General features: G+C 31.9%; 1 protein-coding gene and 1 long non-coding RNA gene across 2 annotated transcripts; one reads left to right on the top strand and one right to left on the bottom strand.

The window, feature by feature from the left end:
* Nucleotides 1–5,172: 5,172 nt before the first annotated feature.
* Nucleotides 5,173–10,692, bottom strand: LOC127732142 (uncharacterized). The gene is made up of 3 exons (XR_007996080.1): nucleotides 8,702–10,692; nucleotides 6,333–6,466; nucleotides 5,173–5,785 (listed from the first exon to the last, which is right to left on the bottom strand). It is a non-coding gene; the product is annotated as an uncharacterized LOC127732142 (long non-coding RNA).
* Nucleotides 7,306–17,441, top strand: LOC127732129 (tribbles homolog 2-like). Its single transcript, XM_052241205.1, has 3 exons — nucleotides 7,306–8,368; nucleotides 10,699–10,991; nucleotides 15,799–17,441. Exons 1-3 carry the CDS (start codon nucleotides 8,102–8,104, stop codon nucleotides 16,268–16,270), a joined length of 1,032 nt encoding a protein of 343 aa, XP_052097165.1. The 5' UTR covers nucleotides 7,306–8,101; the 3' UTR covers nucleotides 16,271–17,441.
* The last annotated feature ends 4,161 nt before the right edge of the window (nucleotides 17,442–21,602 follow it).

Below are 21,602 nucleotides of genomic sequence, written 5' to 3'. Positions count from 1 at the left end.
TTATTAATACTAGAACTTTGGAAATTCTAATAAAGCAGTATTAAGCATCTTTTTTCAATCATAATTATTTCCTACATCCAACCCTCATTTCTGGAGAAAGAAAAAAGGTCATATATTGCAAATTTATCTTTATCGTGATCTATTTGGATGTAACAACGTCATAACACATTGCTTTACATCATAGAGGTTCGTAGGTATTAAAGATCTATAAATGGCATGGAAAGGTTTTTTTCCTGACATGATCAATAAAATACCTGTGCATGACATCAGCGTATTGCTTAATTACCAACTCTCATAGTCAATGTGCGTTGTGATGTTCAGCTTTGAAATCAACAATCTTTTGAACGGTACATGCTTTTAATCGAAGAAGAAAAAATATATGCATACAATATATATACACAAGTTTGTGTTTTTCATTGGTAAAACTGTCTCTGCACCCAAAAGACAATAAACGATAATGCCTTTATCTATACATTTAATAAGTGCTTTTTATTTTTCATATAAAAAAGAAGATGTGGTATGATTGCCAATGAGACAACTCTCCACAAGAGACCAAATGACACAGAAATTAACAACTATAGGTCACCGTACGCCCTTCAACAATGTGCAAAGCCCATACCGCACAGTCAGCTATAAAAGGATGTCTTTTCTCGTTATGAAACAGCCCTGTCCGCTTTATTAGGATGTAGTGTAGCTAATTTAATTAGAACTATGTATGTGATAGATTTATAAACAAGTTTAAATTGAAAACAACGTTCAAGCCTATGATTGCGTTGGATAATAACCGCAATTTTTTTCTTGGTAGAGGGGTCTAAATACAGCACAAACAACATTTTCAAAAAGACCAAAAAAGTGAAAAAGTATATTTTAACAAAACGCATTTGACTTGTGATAAATTTATACATACATATATATATATATAGCCTTGGTTTAAAAACATAACAACTTTAAGGTTCGACAAACACTGGAATTCTTCGATAAAAACCATTACCATCAATACAAAAGCAAACCGTTCATTTTCCCTTTACGTCTCATTTTAAACCATTTTCAATACAAAACATGAAATTAAAGCGAACCGTTCCCTTTGCTATAGGCAACAACCTCGATAATTGCAATTTTACAGCAAAAAAAAAAAAAAAAACCCAGAATTCCGCGATGGGAAAAACCACTCCTGAACTGCGTCACGGCATTGGATTTTCTGACGGTTATATAAGAGGGTCTGGATGGTCTATATTATCTATTTTTTAGGCATTTTTTCTCTATTCTTTATACTTTTTGCCCATTTATTCTCTATTCTATATATTTTAGCACCTCATTATTCTCTATTCTTTTTTTTTTTTTGCCCATTTTTCTCTATATTCTTGCCTATTATTCTCTATTCTGTAAACCTCCATCCACACCCTCATACAAATCTTACAAACAGATCAATACTGTAAAGATTTTCTTTGAGAAAGCAAGGAAATATGACAGTACAGCAATTCGGTCTATGAAAACACCGCAAGGAAATAGTTTTTCTTCTGTACCACAAAACCAAATAAAATAAATAATCATCGGATACAACCTTTATATTGATAAACATTAAAACAAAATTATAAAAGCAAGCTGAGAGTACCTGCAGGGTAAGAATTCCTTCATGACTAAAATTTGATTTTAGAAAGGCCACAATATTCGGTGCCGAGTTCATATGCGTTCCATTTAATACTACGAAACACATCATTGTATACATATAGTATTACAGGGGATGTACGGAATGGATTAGATTTGCGACAAAAATTTATGAAGTCCATTTCGTTTGCATCTTGATAACTCGATCATAATTTCCTTTGTACTCTAAATCAGAATCAAAAACTGTTTGACGAGCGTAGCAAAGTGGAGAAATTTGGAAAAGGTTATTGCTTATATCAGATTTATTCTATAATCAACATGCTCTTTCTATAAATCTGCTCATCATAAGATGATCTTATAGAAAGAGCTTTTGAAACTAGTGCATCAGAGTAAATTGTAGTTATATATAGTGCTTTATACAAGAAGCAGGGTATACATTTTTTACTTTACTAAGAAATCGCAAAATATATTTTTCTATTGATAAATGCGTAATTAAAATGTGTTCAATGTGATGTGTATAACAGCTAGTTCATCAATTGATTAGAATAACGTATCTAGAACGGTTTGATTTTCTTAATAATATTGATTTCATGATGCGGTTTGTTATGCAGTATGGTGCCACGGGATACTTGGATATATACATTTAGTTCATTTGTTTCGTTCAAAAACGTTATTAATTCAATGTTGTTGATTTGCATTATCCTATGCAAACTTACCCCCCCCCCCCGCCCCCCCCCCCCCCTTTTCCAGACATGAAAAATTAATGTTACACAAAACAATACTGTTTATCAGAGTCGTAATAACCAACCGAGTGTTTAATCAAATTTAGCGCCGAAATGATTCTGCGCCCTACAAAAATATCCGAGATGAAAAACCCTCAGGCAAAGTTCGTTCACCCTAGCCGAACTCAGCTTGTACAATTTCTGTTGTATGGTGGTGATGCTCTTAAATGCTTCGTGTAAAAACTTTCGGCTTTCCAATTACTTTTCCTCGAGCGTACCTCAAGAAATATTTGTGTCGTGCGCACTCAAATCCGTATCATATACATTAATATTATAATATAAAATATACATACATATATATATTATATTTAAGTTTCGGATTTAAAAAAAATATGGGGGTGGGGGGTTGGATCAGGGCAATTGAAAACAAATTCAGTCAACCACAGAAATTTAAAAAAAGAATGCAAATTTTCGACAGGGGGTGTAGCTGGATCCGCCCCTGTCTTTCTTTATACAAGTTGCGGGTCAAAGGCCTTTCGTGCAAATTTTATTTGATTTTCTTTTTCTTTTTCGGCGTATAAATGTGATCTTTATATGTAGGATGAGCCAATGCGAACGTTGACCTCAACTTCACATTGTATAACTATACATGACATCTATAATCAATATTTATATCTGTACACAATTTAAATTTTCTCCCTAAAAAAATAAAAAATATCTAATAAAAATCGAAAGTCCTATATTTATCGAGAAAATGTTTTATACGTGACAAGGGGCTGCTAAAACAAATACGTGGTTTCTGTCAGGTTGTTTACATGACGAAATATCAAGGTTTTGTACGGAGATTAGCATTGATAAATTTGCATAGATGTGTTTATAACATCAAAGACAATGATACCAGGTAGGACTGAATTGCATTTTCTTTCATGACATATAGTAACTGGGGTTTTGATTCTTATTAATTTCTTATAAAATATGTAAAAAAAGTATATTTATATATATTCAAATATGTGTTCATGTTAAATTTTCATTATTTGGTCTTCTCTCTCTCTCTCTCTCTCTCTCTCTCTCTCTCTCTCTCATTGATATTTTTGGATAAGCTCAATCAACTCGCATTCTAAGAGTGTGGACTAACAAGCATCCACAAATATTCGAATACAGGTAAAAGAATAAAAGAAACAGAAAAGACAAAAATGGGCAAAAAAAAAAGAAAAAAAAAAAAGATTAGAGAATAATAGAGTACTAAAATATAAAGAATATTTATATATATAATGGGCAAACTAAAAATAGAAAATAGAGATATATATTATGGCCTATTAAATTAGACAAAATATATTTGGTCTATTAAATTCAAGAATGGAGAAATGAAGACCACTACCATCCTCGCTTTCTTACTGCTATAGAAATGCGGAGAATGTTGTGTGATTGCCAATGAAACACTTATCAATTGCATGGGACCAGTGACCAAATGACGAGGATGTAAACAATAATAGATCATCGTACAGCCTTCGACAATGAGCAAAACCAATTCCGTATCGTAAGCTTTTAAAAAAACCGGCAATGCAAAACGAGAAGCAATACTGGAAGATAAACCGTAAGCCTTTAGTAATGCAATAAACCCCCGCCTCTCACTAAAAAACAAAATATCCAAAGACAAACACTAAATTATAGGACCCTGACTTTAACTTAGTAGAGAAAAGGCACACATATATAGAAGGTCGGATCGAGGTCATAGCAAATGGATGTCCCGGCGTATATAAAGTCTAATTTTGCTACACAGGCGTCACATATTTGTTTTGATATTTTTTATATTTCACGGTACAGCGAGAACACGGTTTATACTTTTCCTCATATGTATACGAATTTGCTACACAAGACGATAAGTACAGCGATAAGTACATTATCTTTTCCCACATTATACAACTTTTCAGCGATTCCAATTCATTTCTGGTAAATAAAATGCAAAAATATAAGAAGATGTGGTATGATTGCCAATGAGACAAATATCCAACAGAGACCAAATGACATAGAAATCAACAATTAACTATAGTTCACCGTACGGCCTTCAACAATAAGCAAAACAAATACCGCATAGTAAGCTATAAAAGTGGTAAGTTTATTTCTAACTGCATCGTTCCCGTTATTTAGAAAAATCAAAGGGAATTAATATGCATTCTTGTAATTTCACAAGTGTGATATTGGTCAGTAATTACATGTTATTATCTTGTTTTTATTGTTTACAAACTACCAATTTCATAAAACAGATATTATCATACATGATTTTGTTACGGGTAGTCCCTCGGGCTTACCGACAAAAAAAATAATAAAAGGAAACAATCATTAATAATTAACATATTTGAATATATTAATTATTTTCATGTCTAAGATAAATTTCAACTGATTTTATAATAGATTTCAATATCATTTGCAGTGGTCAACAAAAGGATGACAATAAACACACAACAATCGGATAATAAAAATAATACTACAGCTGGCCAGTGACGGGGCTGACCATTTGATTATTTTTTAGGGGGAGGGGCAGGAGGATTTTGAAAATGAATAACTTGACTTGGCCTGGTAAGAACTGTAAATAAATAACTTTACACAAGACAGCATGACAATGAATATTCTGTAACACAAAATGCAGGAAAAAAATGTGTACAAAAGTGAAAATATTTTTTGCGCCGCAAAGTCATGGGAAAAAAACATATATATACATGTAGGTAGCAACAGATGAAAATAAATGATCCCCCCAGAAAATTATCGTCCTCTCAGTTATACAATTTTGAAATTCATTGCACGACTATGAACAAGAACTGTATCTTGATCTATAAAAATCGTCAAAATTACTACTTACCATTCATATTTATTGTAAATAATATTTTATTTCATATTGTTTAATGTATTATATCTATGCATTTTAATAGTCTCTAATATTCTGTAAAGAATGGCTCTCATTTTATTTAGTATTGTTTTACAATGTATAAATATTGATTGTACTTGTTGTGAGATGAGACTTTAATAAAACATTGATTTGATTTGATTTGATTTGATTCATTGCACGGCCTATTTCCTGAGATTCATATTTTTTTTAATTTTGCCTGAGGTCTGAAATATCTTTTCATTTCTGTCAAGGTTGTCAATGATTCAGTTACTACTAATATTTACGTGTCATGCTTGTCAGCCGATTTCGTGTAATTCAATTAAAAAAATAAGACATTTACAAATGTGACTAACACTTATCGCCTCAAATCTCCAACTTGCATGAGAAAATTTTGTTAAAAAAAGTTATTTTGTAACAGGGCTATACTATTATTTACTTCAAATTTTCTCTTCTATTATCATGTTTCATTCTCCTAAAAAATGACACGTGTATATATAGGAAATTCAATTATTTTGTTTTTATTTCAGCTAGTGTAAGTAACCATCCTTCCATTCATCGACCTATTTTCCAGTTCCTAAATAAAAAAAAATATATAAATTGAAAAAGAAAAAAAAGGGGTCCTATATAAAAGAATAACAATAAGAGCATGCATTCAATGCAACAAACCTGGTTTGCTTTTTTTTTTAAATGTTACTATATAAGATATAAATAAGAAACATTTCTGTTCAAGACTTTTCTGATGAAGAAAAACTGATTTAATGCTCAATCCATTAACACCATTACAAGTAAAAAAAAAGGGGGTCCTACATTAAAAAGTAATTAGAACTGAGGACAGGGGACTGTACTATTTACTGTGTTAATTAAATTATTGTGTATATAATATGTGAATTTGCAGTTCAAAATGTTTACTTGTTTTGTACTTTATCACAAACTTTTTGTTTAAAGTTTACATGGCAATAAACATTTGACTTGAATGGTTATGAGCGTACATTTAAGGTGTTGTATGCGTTATTTGACTGGGATATTCGTTTTGTAACAGCGATTAGATTGCGTCATCTGAAAAAAGTAAATTACCAAAAAGTACAATCATAAGAGCCGATGATGAATTCAGTGCAACAAACCTGCTTTTTTAAATGTACCGTCACCGATTACACATTGCGTCATCTGCCAAAAGTACATTACAAAAAGTTGCATCAGTATAACCATGCCGTTTTCGTTCTAAAAACTGTTTCGCTCTAATTCAATTCCCCATAACCTACAAAAAAAAGTATTATCTGGACTATAAATAATTATAATAAAAAAAAGTATTAATGTGATCGAGCGGCATCTTAAACAGTAATAAAAGTTTTATTCTATTTGGCATCATATATATATATATATATGTTTAACTAATAATTACCCCCCTCTATGCCGACATTGTATGTTTCTTCGAAACAAACTAGTACTACATTTATGATATGTGAAGCGCTCTCCTAATTTCTAATCTATATTCATGTCTATGTTATGTTTAGTTTCAAGATTTCCCTTAGGTAGTAAATCTTGAAAATTAAATATATTAAAACATATATGTATTATATGTCTCTGATTAACATGACAACTACGTTTTTTTCTGCATAATCTAAATATAAAACACTTGTAGAAACAAGCTTGCATCATTCTTTTTCTTTCAGATCAAATGGTTGCATCATAACGAAACCAGGATTTTACTTCTTGCAGTAAACAAAGGAAATCTCAACCTGTAAAATTACTATTTTGATGACGTGTCTTCGATACGTCACTGTTTATCAACGAATAATCAATCAACATTTGCCATATATGGTATTAAGTCATAAGGATATCCCATTGTTTTTGCTAAAAATAGACACCGGTCAACCAATCATTTAGCGTCAAATGTGAACGTTTGTTGTCCTGTGGAAAAATTGCGAGATAATCCGAACAGAAGAATTTCATCAATGAAATGAAGACGGCCTGCCGCGTAAAATATAGTTCTGCGACGTAGTAGCTCAGTGCACACACAAATACGAGTGCGTTGTTTAAAATTAACAGTTATTTGATATCAAATACAGAATACGAATAGTTTTTAATTTTTTTCTATTCCACCAACCATTTCTAAATTTGAAATTTTGTTCGTCGCAAATTAAGGCGGAAGAATTCGCAGGTGCACTTAGTTATAAGACGGTTATACACGTTGCTAATAAAAATTAGTACAATGGCGACGGCAATGGAAGTTAGTACAGGTCTTTGAACGGGGAGGGTTGGTACATCGTGCCCTTCCCAAGTGTTTCCAGAGAGTGTGCTTACGCTTAGGACTACAACTAATACAATCAAGATACTTTTGTAGATTTTCTAGTGACCATTCTATTTTCAACGCAGAAGGAACCCGGTGAATGACTGATAGTTAGGTAATATTTGGATCTACGCATTTCATCATAAGCTGAAACACGCATTTAGTGAATTTCACAAACTTTGCAACACTATTCCAAATCCAGATTTTGATGAGCACACTCTCTTATTCAGAACTGTTGGAAACACGTGGAAAATCGTTGACTTTTTAGCGCGGTTTTGTGTGAAGGTGCACACGAGGAAATTTGCGTTTTGTTTTGAACTTCTTTGAAGTCGAGACAAAAACTATTTTGTTTTTATACACTGCCAGTAAGCAAAACTGTGATATTAATCTGCTTTGTTATATTAATTTGAAACGATTGTTGAAAGCTGAACTTGATCTCGTTTATAATTTGTGCGATTATTTGATTTGCATTGTTCTTTGTTTCATTTCTGGAGGGAAAAAGAAAGTGAAACTACAAACACTGGACAAAGGAAATATTCCGATTCCACATCAAAGTTGAGAGGATAATCATCTCGGCTTAAAACAAATTAGTTTATTATATTAATGAGCGTAACACGTTCCAGGCCCAGACTTCAAATTCCGAGTCATGGGCCAAGGAAGAAAACAGACCATTTTGACATTGGCTCATTTAACTTAGTTCCTGGAAATCTCAGTCCAGATTTACAACCTTCGTCACCTCAGCCAAAGTTCCCAGAGAAATACTCTCCTCAGAATGTTTCCAAGATTGGAAGATACCTTTTATTGGGACAGATTGAAGGCGATGCATACAAAGCTGTGAATTGGCAGAACAATGAAGAATATATCTGCAAGGTAAATAAGTGTGGGCTTAGTTTTTTTTATGCTAAATACATGTACATGATATAAGTTTTTTTTTCAATTATATTTTTTTAACTGTAGATAGCTTACATTTAAAAACTACAGTTGTGTAAATGTAGGTAAAATTTAGGGATTTGATAGAGTTGTCTCCTCATGGTTAGAAATTTCAGGAATTTCCCCAATACAAAAAATTCCAAGTTTCAAATATACACAAAGGGGTATTTCATAAATCTTGAAGTTAACTTTGACAATTATGTTTATGTTGTTTCTGTGTAAATAAAGTTTTTGACTAAATAATTATTGAATATGATAAAACATGAAACACACCTGCCTGAACAAAGGTGTTTCACCAGGTGAGTCATACCTGAACAAAGAAAGTGTTATAGAACAATGAGGTGGCAATTCTCAGGTAATTGCTTCAAAGGAAATCTATTGGATTTATAAATTTCAGTACAAAAGAATTTAAAAATAAAAAAAAGAAATTTAACACAGATCCTTCTTTTTGCTATTTCAAATATATTTATTTTTAAATCTCATTTCTACCTTTAAATAAAAAAGTTTGTTTCATGTCTCAATTTTGGTGAAAATTTCATAATACAAAATCAGAAATATTTATATCTAAATTTAAAGCTGATGAAAATACTTTAAAATGAGGATAAAGTATTAAAACTAATACTTTCCTATATGTGCATGTACATTTGTAGATATAATACTTCCAAATTATGACACATAACAAACATTTATATGATTGGCATGTTCAATGATTGATTTATTATATAAGAAATATTAGATTGTCATGAATCGATAATTAGTAGAACATGCAATGTCATCATTATCCTAAAATAAATCCAGACAGCTGACCTTTGTACTGAATTAATGGGATGATGGGGATATCATGCAGAGGTCATATGGGTCAAACTTCCTGTTAAAAAATATTTAAATGAAAGAAAAAAAAATATACATTCAGTTCTGTTGCTATAGCAATAAAAAATACATTTTGTTAAAGATTCGCGTAATGGAATAAAAAAAACCCAACATTTTCCGCTGATTGTGCAATGTCCGAAGAGCACATTGTACTAATATTGTATTTAATCATTTATATGCACCTAGGATGTATAAAAGGAAATGCTTGTTATGTCCAAGTTGAAAAGGAAGTGAATACAAAGATTATAATGTTGTGTATTTAAAACAAGGTAAATACACATCCTGATTTTAAGGGGTTACAATATACATGTTATATATATGTGTATAGAAGGAAGTTAGATATCTGTTATCTATCATGTCTTTGGATTTGGTTCCTGTTTCAAATATCTGTCCTATGGCTTGGACTAGAAAGGAAGAAATGTTTCCATTTTAACAAAAAAACCTTAACCCTACTACATACTTCATAATGTGTAATTATATCATAGACTACAGAGCACAAAAAAGTGAAATAAAACCAAATACTTGAAAAAAGAAATAATGGTCCAATTTATGGACAATCACTTTTATACAATTTTTTTAGATCAAAGAATTTTTGCAAGGGATGACAAATCCTTCTATTAGATGACACCATGAGAAGTTGAGTGTAGGACATTGACTTTCTCTGTGTATTGATTCCCTTGTTTACTAGGGCCTGTTGCATTCCTCATCAACAAGCTAAAAATAAACCATAGGAATGTTAGCTCAGTAGCTGATTCATGCAATCAATAACACAGCTATCCAGTCAGAAAATGAAATATTTCCTTGCCAAGCAATCATTTACAGATAAATTCAATTTAATTTCCTCTTGCCAGGCTTCATCTTTACAAAAATGTGTTAGATTTTTAGTTAGACCCAATTATTGATTTTTGCATTCACAAAATATGCGATGCTGTTTATTAAACCTTGCATATAGGGGTTAATACACATACTAAATTAAATATGCAATTTATTACATTATTTCGTCAACATAAGAGAATATGTTTACATACATGCAACTATTATGATGCAATTGCATGTTGTAAGCATATGATTGATCTGAATGTACCTGTAATGAAATAAAAATATGAACATTTTATGAAGTGCACAAAAAATGACCATACAATACATCATATGTAGTACAGTACACAAAATGTCATGTACGATTGTTAGAATGGATCTGAATGGAAAGCTTTGAAAAATTAAAATAATACATGTAAAGTACACAAGTTATAGGGTATATGAATTGCTCAGTGTGCATTGTACATTGAACGTGTAGTCATGTATTCACTATTGATAGAAAGCTTCAATTTTTACATCATGCATTGTACATACATTATATATTTATGCAAAAATTTACAGATTTTGTTGCTTCTCTCTTGTAGGTATTCCCAATTACTCGATATAGAGAAATCTTGGCAGCATATTGGCAAGTGGATTGCCATGAGAATCTTAGCAGCATATCCGAGATTATTCTTGGAGAAACCAAAGCATATGTTATATTCGAAAAACACTATGGTGATCTTCATTCCTACGTACGCCAGAGAAAACGGCTGAAGGAGGAGGAAGCCCATCGACTGTTTGAACAAATTGTTTCCGCTGTGGAATATTGTCACAGTAATGGAATAGTGCTACGAGATCTCAAACTTCGGAAGTTTGTCTTCAAAAACCCTGAACGGTAAGTTTCTTTATGAAGATGAGATGTATGATTTACTCTGTCTGATGAAGTGAAATAAATGTTTACCCCCACCCTTACAAATGTATCTAACAGATGCAGAACCTTTTATTCACCATGAAAATCATACTGAATGCTTGTAATTAAAATCGTTCAAACAGAAACTGTATAATAAAATTGCTCAGTAACTTCCTGATTGCAGGCAAATTATTGAAATTTACTCCCCACAAATCAATGGCGGTTTGTAGATTTGCAAAATCAATGTTATTTTTTATCAAACATATTGTGCGGGGATGTGTACGATGTAGGTAGATTTCAAATAGAAAGTTGTGGACCAGTAGATAACATTTGATATTGGTATAGATTGTTTTAATGTAATTAAGTATATATATATCTCCTACATACCAACTCTATATTTTATTGTCAAACATACCAGCACACTGGGACAGTACCTTATTGATGTTTTACATACAACATATTTAATGTATTATAAGTAGGTGTAACAATATATATCTGAAGAGATTACATACAACACGATTTGCCAGCTCCACCCAATTATTTAAACAGTGGATAATAAAGAGAAGGCCTTAAATCTGTATTTATGTATTAGACACACCCAAAGTTTAAATCTATTTCCTATAACTACAATTCAGGCAAGAAATATGATGAATAAATCTGTTGACATTAGTCGATACACATGTACATAGTAGTAAACAAATTAAATGGCCAGTGCCACTTGTCACTGATAGAGAGAAGTAAACAGGAAATGTAAGGATTGAAACATGTACACACAGAAATAAACATGAAATTAATATGTATAATATATAGGCATATATATTTCCTTGAATGTCAGTTATTAGGGTTGGTTGTATGTCTAATTTGGCAGGTCTCCACAAGTTTATCTATTTAGTTTACTTTGGAGGTGAAATTAATTTGTATATAACATGTACAAGTACATTTCACTGACCATTATCAGGTCATAAAAATTTTGCTGGGATAGGACAATTTTCATAGGGAGGATTTGGTTAACCACCATCTACAAAATTTATTTTCATGAACATTTATGTTATGTATTCTATAATTAAATGTAATATTTACAGCTTTGTGGCTTTTATTGAAATTAATAGAATTTTTAAAATGAAATAACCCAAAATCTATAAAGTTAGGAATTAAAAACATGCATGTTAAATTTATTGAAATTTTATGAATAGTCTGATTCAGTCATTGGAAGTTCATCACTTGTGGCAGATTTTACAATAAAAAGGAAGTATTGCTTTTTTGTATCCATCAAAAAAGGAATTGCTGAAACTGTGAAACAGAGTTTGAAATGAAGTAATGCATTATGTTATTTAATAAAAGGTGTCTTTCTGAGTAAATAAAAATAAAAATCACCCTGTGTTTATGTTTTTTGTTAGAATTAGTGGGTTTTCAATTTCAAAATATTGGACATTGAATAGACATTGTGACCTACTTGACTGACATCTAGCTTATTTGGAGTGGAATTTTAAAGTATTATTTATAAGTGGAGCCTAATAACATGGACTTATATTTTAATAAAAAGTTTTCTTTTGTGTTTTAATTATAATTTTAAGGCACATTTTTATTGGTAAAGGCTAAAAAAGGTAATTTATTATATTATTGCGAACGTCACATCTTTTCCGTCCATTGTGGTATGTTACGATCGCAATTTTTTTGTTGGTTCTCAGACGGCCCATTGTTATTTTTAACTCGGGTTTTATAAATAATTGATATAAATAGCAATCACATTAAATTTTGATGACGAAAGTGGGTCAACGGACTTTCAGAATCAATATCATTAGCTGTTTTAGTTTTTGCGAACGTTACTGCTCTACGTTTCCGTCCAAATCAATGTCACGTGAGCAATATATATTTAGATCTGTAACTCTCCTGTATAGGAGTTACGATATCGCCCTTTGCAGAAATGGAAGCGGAGCCGGTTCCCTCACATAATGGGAAAGCAAAGAAGGTAAGTTGTCTGTTATATCGTTACATGAGGTCCTTTATTGTATTCCGTCCATCAAAAAGACATTCGCAACAAAACGTTGAATCAAGTAATGTCATTTAAATGTCGCATTAAGAAACTTTTGTTGTGGTTTTTCATCTCCCAACGAGATTTGACCATATTTTACGTACAGTTGAGTCTTCTAGTTCATCAAAATACATTTCTTTTAATAATTTGATGCGAACGGTATAACATGGACAGATTTTTATGTAGCGATCGTTACTTTGGGACAATATATTGTTGATGTGATGTTATATAAGAAAATTAAAACAGTCTAATATAGTAATGAAGGGGCGCTCATGACTATATATATTTGAAGGTAATAGTCTTTCCTTTTCGAAGAGCTTCATACCACATCTTCTATTTTTATAATAACAACTTAGTTCATTAATTGCCAAAATTAGTCCAGTTCTTAAAATTGTCAAAATTGGCATAAAAGTCATTGCTCACAGACAAATTTACCAAATGGTAAACATACATTTGATTTTCAGGGGTATCTTAGCATAATCTCTGGTAATCATTAAAAGAAGATGGTAACTTGAACTGTTCTTGCTACAATTAATGATGACAACATATCTTTAATTACCATATATTCTGAAAGCATTCGGCAAAAAACTATGTCTTGATTGAAGTAAATTTGAAGGCAGTACTTCAATACATTTTAAAAATTTTAATAGTCGTTCATTTTTTAAATTGTATTCATATACCAGTAATATTTTCAATTTATTTTCTTTCAGATGAAGTCCTCCAGAACTAACAGAGACGATAAATTTTTCAAACATTAAAATATTTTTAAGCTTCTTAGTCTAGGCAGTATTTTAGACTTTTGAATGCAAATGCATCATGAATTAAATGGGCAAAGCAAGTGTTCTGAAGACTACAAAAGACTTTCTTTACCAAAATCCATGGTGAAAGTCATTGAGGCATTGATCACTATGGTATTTCCATATTCACTGCGAATTGATTTGAAATTGTTCATTCTTCTGTTGTTTGATGTTTCTTGCTAGACATTACATGGGCATTTTGGCTTGTGCTTCATAAATAATCCATATCCCCCTTCTGTTTTGAGTGCCAAAGGTTGCAGGTTCAATCCGTAGCCAGATAAAAGAAGACATTAAAATTGGGTCTTTGCTGCTTCTCATCCAAGCCGACAGCATCTAGGAGTAAAAGCAAAGGTCAGCTTACAGAGGCAACAGAGTCTGTATAATGTGTCTTTGTGGAAAATCCTGCTAAGCGTGTCGGTCTAGTACAAAGCAGAGATCATATTAAATCAACTTGTTCTCATCCTGATGTGCACATACTAGGTTGACACTGGACGTTAAACAATAATTAATCCATCCATCCATAAAATCTGGTGTCTCAGTCTGGTACAAAGAACAGTTCTTATTGCATTTGGTACTCGTATCATATCAACATCTCAGTTCACGACTAAAGATATGAACAGATCTAGAAGAATCATTCAGTTACATCTGAAAACTTTTTCGATAAAGATATGAATCTTATTTTTCACCTCCTGTAACAATTTTGGCCCTATTTAGTGCGACCCATCTAGATAGCAAATTTTCTTAATGTATTACTGAAGAAGATGTCGCTAATGTTACTATTACAAATTGGTTTCTTGTGTATTCATTTGATACAAAGTACACCTGCCAATGACATTCTGTATATTTAGATATTCTAAACCAGACTGTACAATTTAATTACTCAAAGCATTTATAAAGCACGACTGTGTGCATACATTTTATTTTTTAAAGATGCTGTTGCTAATGTGACTTGTCCAAATGTCGCTAACGTTACTCATTTTTGTCTCCGTCACATTAGCAACAGCCTTAATTCAAAACATGTTTTCTTTCAAGAATCTGGCACAAATTAAACTAGTAAAAAGTAAATATTGACAACACATGCAACTTTATACTTATTCAATTCTTTTTACTGTGTATTAGATGTCATTTACTTTGAAAAACATAAACTTTTTGTCCCATTTTCCATATGTCACATGTCCATCATCTTAAACATATTTTTTTTCCACTAATATATTAGAAATAGTAATGTGAAAGATGCTGAATATCTTCCTAAACCCTTTACCTTTCAGAATTTATTTTGGTTTTATTGCTGGTTAAAGGCTTAAAACCAAAATTAATGAAATTTTGGACCAGGGTGCAAAAGGAGAAAATGTGGGTATCCTGTTTCCTTGGCAACCATTCAATAATCTCTTACATTATTTACTCCTTTTTTGAAGAATTATGATCTACTGATAATAAATTTTCAGAAAATTTAATTTTTTTTCGTGTAATGCCTTCTTTAATTATTTATCATGGAAGTAGGAGGCAGAACACAATACTGTAAAATCTGCCTTGTACATTGTACTTTAATGGTTCAGTTGTTTTTTTACTAAAGGTCAACTGTCGTTATGTAAAAATATTATTTTAAACCTTGAAATGGAATTTTATAAACTTTATGACATTGATATTAACATATTGGAATTTGTATTGTATGTTAATTATGTGACTCATTGGGAGTTTCCTGTGTGATTTTATTTTTACAATGAATAACCTTCTACCAGTTTTATGTAATGCATTACTTACATTAAATCATCTGGAATTAGCAACTCTTTCCGTTTTGAGTGAAAATGATTAATTAATCACCATGCATAAACAATTGCATTTGTAAACGACATTTCTGCAGAGTTGTGCATTACTTTCATGAAGATGTGCATTGAAACTTCCTTTTAAAATGAATTAAATACTTCAACCATACTTGAACAGTTTTCATTATTTTTATTTCCAGGTCTGAATTGAGACTTGATGGGCTAGAAGATGCACGGGTGTTAGAAGATGAAACAAATGACCGTTTGGCAGACAAACACGGATGTCCTGCATACGTTAGTCCAGAAATTCTTCATTCTAACGAAACATACTCAGGTCGAGCAGCTGATATCTGGAGCTTGGGAGTCATGCTCTACACGATGCTAGTCGGACGTTACCCATTTCACGATTCTGATCCGAGCACACTATTTAGTAAAATCCGTAAAGGCCAGTACAGTATTCCTCCGATGTTGTCGGTGAAGGCTAAATGTCTTATAAAAAGTCTGTTGCGTCGAGATCCAGACGATAGACTGACTGCCGGAGATGCTCTCCAACACCCATGGATTAATGGGAAACAGTCACCTGGTTTTATGACAATCTTGGATCACAAACATAGTGACCAAACTGTTCCAAGCGTGGTATTTAATGGAGAAGAAGAAGAGTTCTTTCTCTGAACAATATTGTCGTTAGCATTCAGTTGAATTTCAAGCGCCAGTGTTATTTTGTTTATTTATTTGGAGTGACTTTTATTCAAGTATAGACATCTCTGTCGAAAAAAGACAGCTACGGGTAGAAATGATTATTAAGAACGAACTTTGAATGGTTGTTAACTGACATTCTGTCCATGTTTTAATGGCAGCTTTATAATTGAAGAAAAAAACTATATAAATTAATTTAATAGCAAAAGTTATTTTGACAGTGCAATGCTGGCATGCTGAGCACAGCCCTGCACTTTAATACGTTGTTTTTATTACACTTTGTTTGAATTAACTGTGATAAGCATATGTTAATTGGTCAGTGAATCCATACAGTAGGTGGCTGGTTAGAAAAAAGTTAGAGAATGAAAATTGGTGTGGTGATTTTTTTCACAGTCAAGTTAGACCAAGTGTAATTTAAAAGCAATAGGAATTTTCAAAGAAGTATGTGTTATGGAAGAGTATTTTTTTTAAAAACATTTTACGTGCGAATGGTGCCATCTTCGTAATCATTCATCCAAAATCCATCCAATTCCCATCGTTTACATGTTTTCATAGTGTATGCTCAATCCAGAGTGATAGATCTACATTTTAGTGTGTTTGTTCTCATTGTATGTGTAGTGGTGATTATTTAGATTTGTGTGTGTGCGTGTGTTTATGAACTTAAAAAGTTTTTATTTATTGAATATTCCAGTTTCTATTTCTAATCATAATCAATTTGTATGTGCTTTACAGAAAATAATTTAAATTGACAGGGTACATACATTTCATGATGCAAGTGTAACTATTTGAATTCGATCAAACTTAAAAAAGAATTCCTAACTCTGAAGTTCAGAAACAAAGATCTTAGTGTATTTATGATTGAAAGATTGAAATATAATTTTTTTGTGTGTGTCAAAGATGAGCTTTTTCATTGCTGGCTATTCTTCCATGAAGATTATATTTCAAGTGTGCAATTGATTAGTAAATGTGACTAAATGAACTGTCCATCACACAGGAGTGACTGTTTATTGGTTTTGTATTATGATATTCATACAATATTAATTTATACTTGTGTTGATGTTATTGTTACTAGAAATGTTATAAAAGGAACATCCATGTCTATTTCACATAGATTATTGGAGTTTCTAATAAAATACACAAAACAAGATATTTGTCTCTTGTCTGATTACTTACACTGCTGTGTTTTGTTTGAACAAAAATGAAGGATTCAGGGATTTATATAACGTAATAGGGAAACGTGGTATGATTGCCAATGAGTTAAAATGAAGTGGTAGTAAAGTAATGGTAGGCAGCTCTCCCAGCTATAAATGTAAAATATAAGGGCATGCACCACACGCACAGATAGGCATTCTACAATGTCCACACAGCAGGAGCAACAAACCTTACAATTAATGTATAAATATTAAAGATGTGGTATTATTGCCAGTAGACAGCTATCCACCAGAGTTCTACACAATTTTAAGGTACCGGTACTAGGATTCTGATAGCATCCTCCCTTTTGTAGTTGATGGTCAGCAAACTCACAACAATATACTGTAACCAGTCTGTTTTTATCTACGTGATATTATATGTAGTTCTGGATAATATATCAGTGTCACTAAATATCAATAGTTGAAATATATTGATAAAAAAAATTCATATATAGGCTTATGGCTAGTGATGATGTCAACGTATATTTGTTACGCTAAACATAAGTTCCCCTGGAAACTTTGTTATAAAAAATGCCATAATATCTGTTTCTGTTTGAATAACAATTCTATACCCTTTATTCCTTAAGGAACAAATTCTGTAAAACTTGTCCCAGTGGCCGAAACAATATTACAGAATTTTTCTTCCATTTTGAACTTATGTTATGAAGGAACTTCTATTTCATGACAAAGACACTTAATTGAACAGTTACTATAGTACCATAATCTTATGATAAATCATTATGTAAGAAACACACATGTAACAAATCATTTGCCAGAAAAGCAAATATTGTTCTTTCTTGATTCTGCAATTTCTTGGCATAGGAGTATCTACGAGTTCCCAGTTACATCAGATTGTAAAGAGAGTACAATCCGCTTTATATAATCATAAAGAGTGAGAAGATGATGTATCATTGTTGACGAGACAGCTATCAACTAAAGAGCAAGGTCAAGGATGCCAAAAGCTGGTTACTGTGCGAGACAATTAGCTAAACCCCATACACTAGTCCTATACATGTAGAAAGCTAGCACAGAAATGTGAAACAATTCTAAAGATAAAAATAAGTCTGATTTAAAATACAATCATAAAGAAAAAACAAAGCACACTGCAATGTACAATCACTGACTACACATTAACTCCTGGCTGGTAAGTACACAAAAGTATGGGGCACAATGATGTTCTTCGTGTTTGTGAATGCTCAAATCGTTCCCACCATGTGACAGTTGCACAAACGTTAACGTCAGAACAAACCGAAAATTAGTTGGAGACTCGAATCGTCGGAGTGATTCGGAGGTCAAAAATGGCTACGTAACGATCAAAGGATGCCTACAGTTACTGGATGTTTGATGGATTTGGCTATTTTTGGTCAAGTAGCTCTTCCAACTGTTTCGGTTCTTACTAGTACACATCCTTGGCTTTCGAATATTCGGCATTGAGCATTCCTGATGAAGGTATATCCAGAAAAGCGCTTCGGACGCATTTAATTTATAGCGTGTTGTTTTCATTTTTTAATTCAAAGAAGAAACTAAACAAAAGAAAGGAAAGATCATGTAATAGTAATATCAGCTACAACCTCCAATGGAGTTCTTTTTTTAGACATGAACAGTCTTCTTTTCGGTGTTGGCTTCCATGCTCGGAAACACCAAGGATCAATCCGAATAGTTTCAACTTACTTATATTACTCAATCATCACAGTGTACAGCAATGTACACATTATAACAAATTAATTTTTTTTAGCTTAAAACATGGGAATCCTGTTAGAAATAGTTCATGCATATTCATTACGAGATGGGGTTCATAAAGATCGGTCGATGTGGAGACTCAATAAAAATATAGAAAAAAATTTAGGAAGCTGAAGACATGAAATGAAATAAGTAGAGTAAATAGATCATCAAGTTATAAAACTGTAACAGGTACTTAAAGATATAGGAGAATCGACACATATCCTAAAATAGGTCGTTTAAAGAAATAAAAGTATCATTTTACCGGTAGTTAAAGTTGCGATTATTTTAAGAAATGGGAGATATATTTTGTTCCGTAATTGTAAACATGTGTATAGTTTCTAAACTCCTCTGGTTAAAAAGTAATGTATATATATTTGATATTTTATATACATGAGAAATAGGGAATCAGATGATATCTTGTTTTTTTAGTGGACTGGATGTCAGAAGTTTTATTGAATGAAAAGGTTAAAAATGAATAATTCACGGTTTCAGATATTTCTTTAAATATACCTGTAAACAATTTTACATTGAAAGAAAACCACAAATAAAGTGTTTTAACTGTTTTTGTGTGGTTTGAAGGGTTAATCACGATCCCACTTAAAGAAAACCAATGTCTTAAATACAGAAATTATGTAACTGCATCTATATCATAACTAAAAATCGTGAGTTTAAAAACCAATATAATATCGATGGGCTCTTAGAAAATATGAGGGTCTTGATGGGTGTCCTTCATTTCTGTATTCTTTATATGTTTTGCCGATTATGCTCTATTCTTTATATTTTAGCACGCCGTTGTTCTCTTTTTCTTTATTCTTTTGCCCTATTTTTCTCTATTCTTTTGCCCTATTTTTCTCTATTCTTTGGCATTCATTTGCCAAAGATTTGTATAGTAACTGCTGTTACTTATCTTATTTCTTTCAATACATGTGAAAGCATACCAACGTACAGTCAGAAAAAGATGAACCAAGTGTTCTGTAATAGATGACACCGTATCACAAGTCTCTCTTTTCAAGTTAATGTCTGTATAATACGTAACCATGAATAATTCTATGGTTGACTATTTGAGAGGCTGATATGACAGAGAGCTGACACTATAAGGTTGCCCTATTAATTTATGCACAATTGATTCATGTTCTCTGACAAGAAAGAAAAATGTATCACTTGGTTTTCGAAGACCCCTTCTGTCCTGTTTGTTAAACCATTTCTCATATTACAAATGTAATGTTATTAGTACAGTTCAAAAGATTTGCTTGCAGTGGATAATTTATATCACACTGATCATGAGTAACGTTTCTTCAATGCCTTTATAATGAAACCGGCTACATGTATATGATACACAATGCAGTAATTCTTCTTGAAATGTGTGGTCAGTTCTCAAACTACGTAACTGGCGAAATAGCAGCTCACAATTACTTGTTGGGGTAAGATTAGTTGAGCTTGCCACAAAAATGGTTTTGCACCTATTTCCCGAAATTGATAGTTTCGGAAGAAGCAAATTTGCATAAATATAGCAATAATACCATCATTTACAAGAATGAGATATTTTTTCAATGTTTTGGCAATTGACTGAAATTAAAAGTTTACAGAAATTAACATATAAACACATTGTTCTTACACATTTAATACGCTTTTTCATCAAAAGTAAACACCTTAATTACCGTGGCTTTCTCATCAAAAGTTACTTAAGTGGGAATCAATAATAATTACATTTACGAATGCTTAAAGTCCCTTAACATCACAATATTGTCTCTACGTAACAAAAACAAGAAAATAACTCGATACATGTGTACAAAAAATAACCGAATAATTGTTCCGATATCGTAAGTGACAAGTAGCAGTGGCGAGTAGCGCGAAGTCTCGCCACGTAAGAGAAAACGACAAACTACGTTCTTACTATACAAATCCTTGATTTTGCCATGTATTCTGCACATTTTGCCCATTATTCTCTATTCTATAAACCTTATCCAGACCCTCATATAAGATACATATTTTGCACTACGATAATCATATTTTGATAGAGGTCGTCATTTGACTTCAATATCATAACTCCAATTTTTGCTTCCTCTATAGTTGTAATTATTTATTAAAAAAAAAAAAAAAAAAAAATTCTCAAGTAAACGCGACCAATACCAGCTTTCAGTTCATGCGTAAAGGTTGGAAACATCTCAAGTTCGAATTTCGTCAATAGTTATAGATGTAACTAATTTAATTGCTTTAATATGGAAGTTCCCCAGTAGTAAAAAAAAAAACTTCGCACAAAAGAATGGTTTAATCTTTATAGCAACAGGAAGCCAGTGAAATACAATACATTTCGGCGATGATGGAAACTAAACACAAACTTGTAACCTTCAATAGCATTTAATGACAGAAATGACTAGTAGTTCCCACATCGGAAA

This window comes from Mytilus californianus, unplaced genomic scaffold (assembly GCF_021869535.1).
Source record: "Mytilus californianus isolate M0D057914Y unplaced genomic scaffold, xbMytCali1.0.p SCAF_22, whole genome shotgun sequence".
Lineage (NCBI taxonomy): Eukaryota > Metazoa > Mollusca > Bivalvia > Mytilida > Mytilidae > Mytilus > Mytilus californianus.
This window is presented reverse-complemented; position numbering and strand designations above follow the sequence as displayed.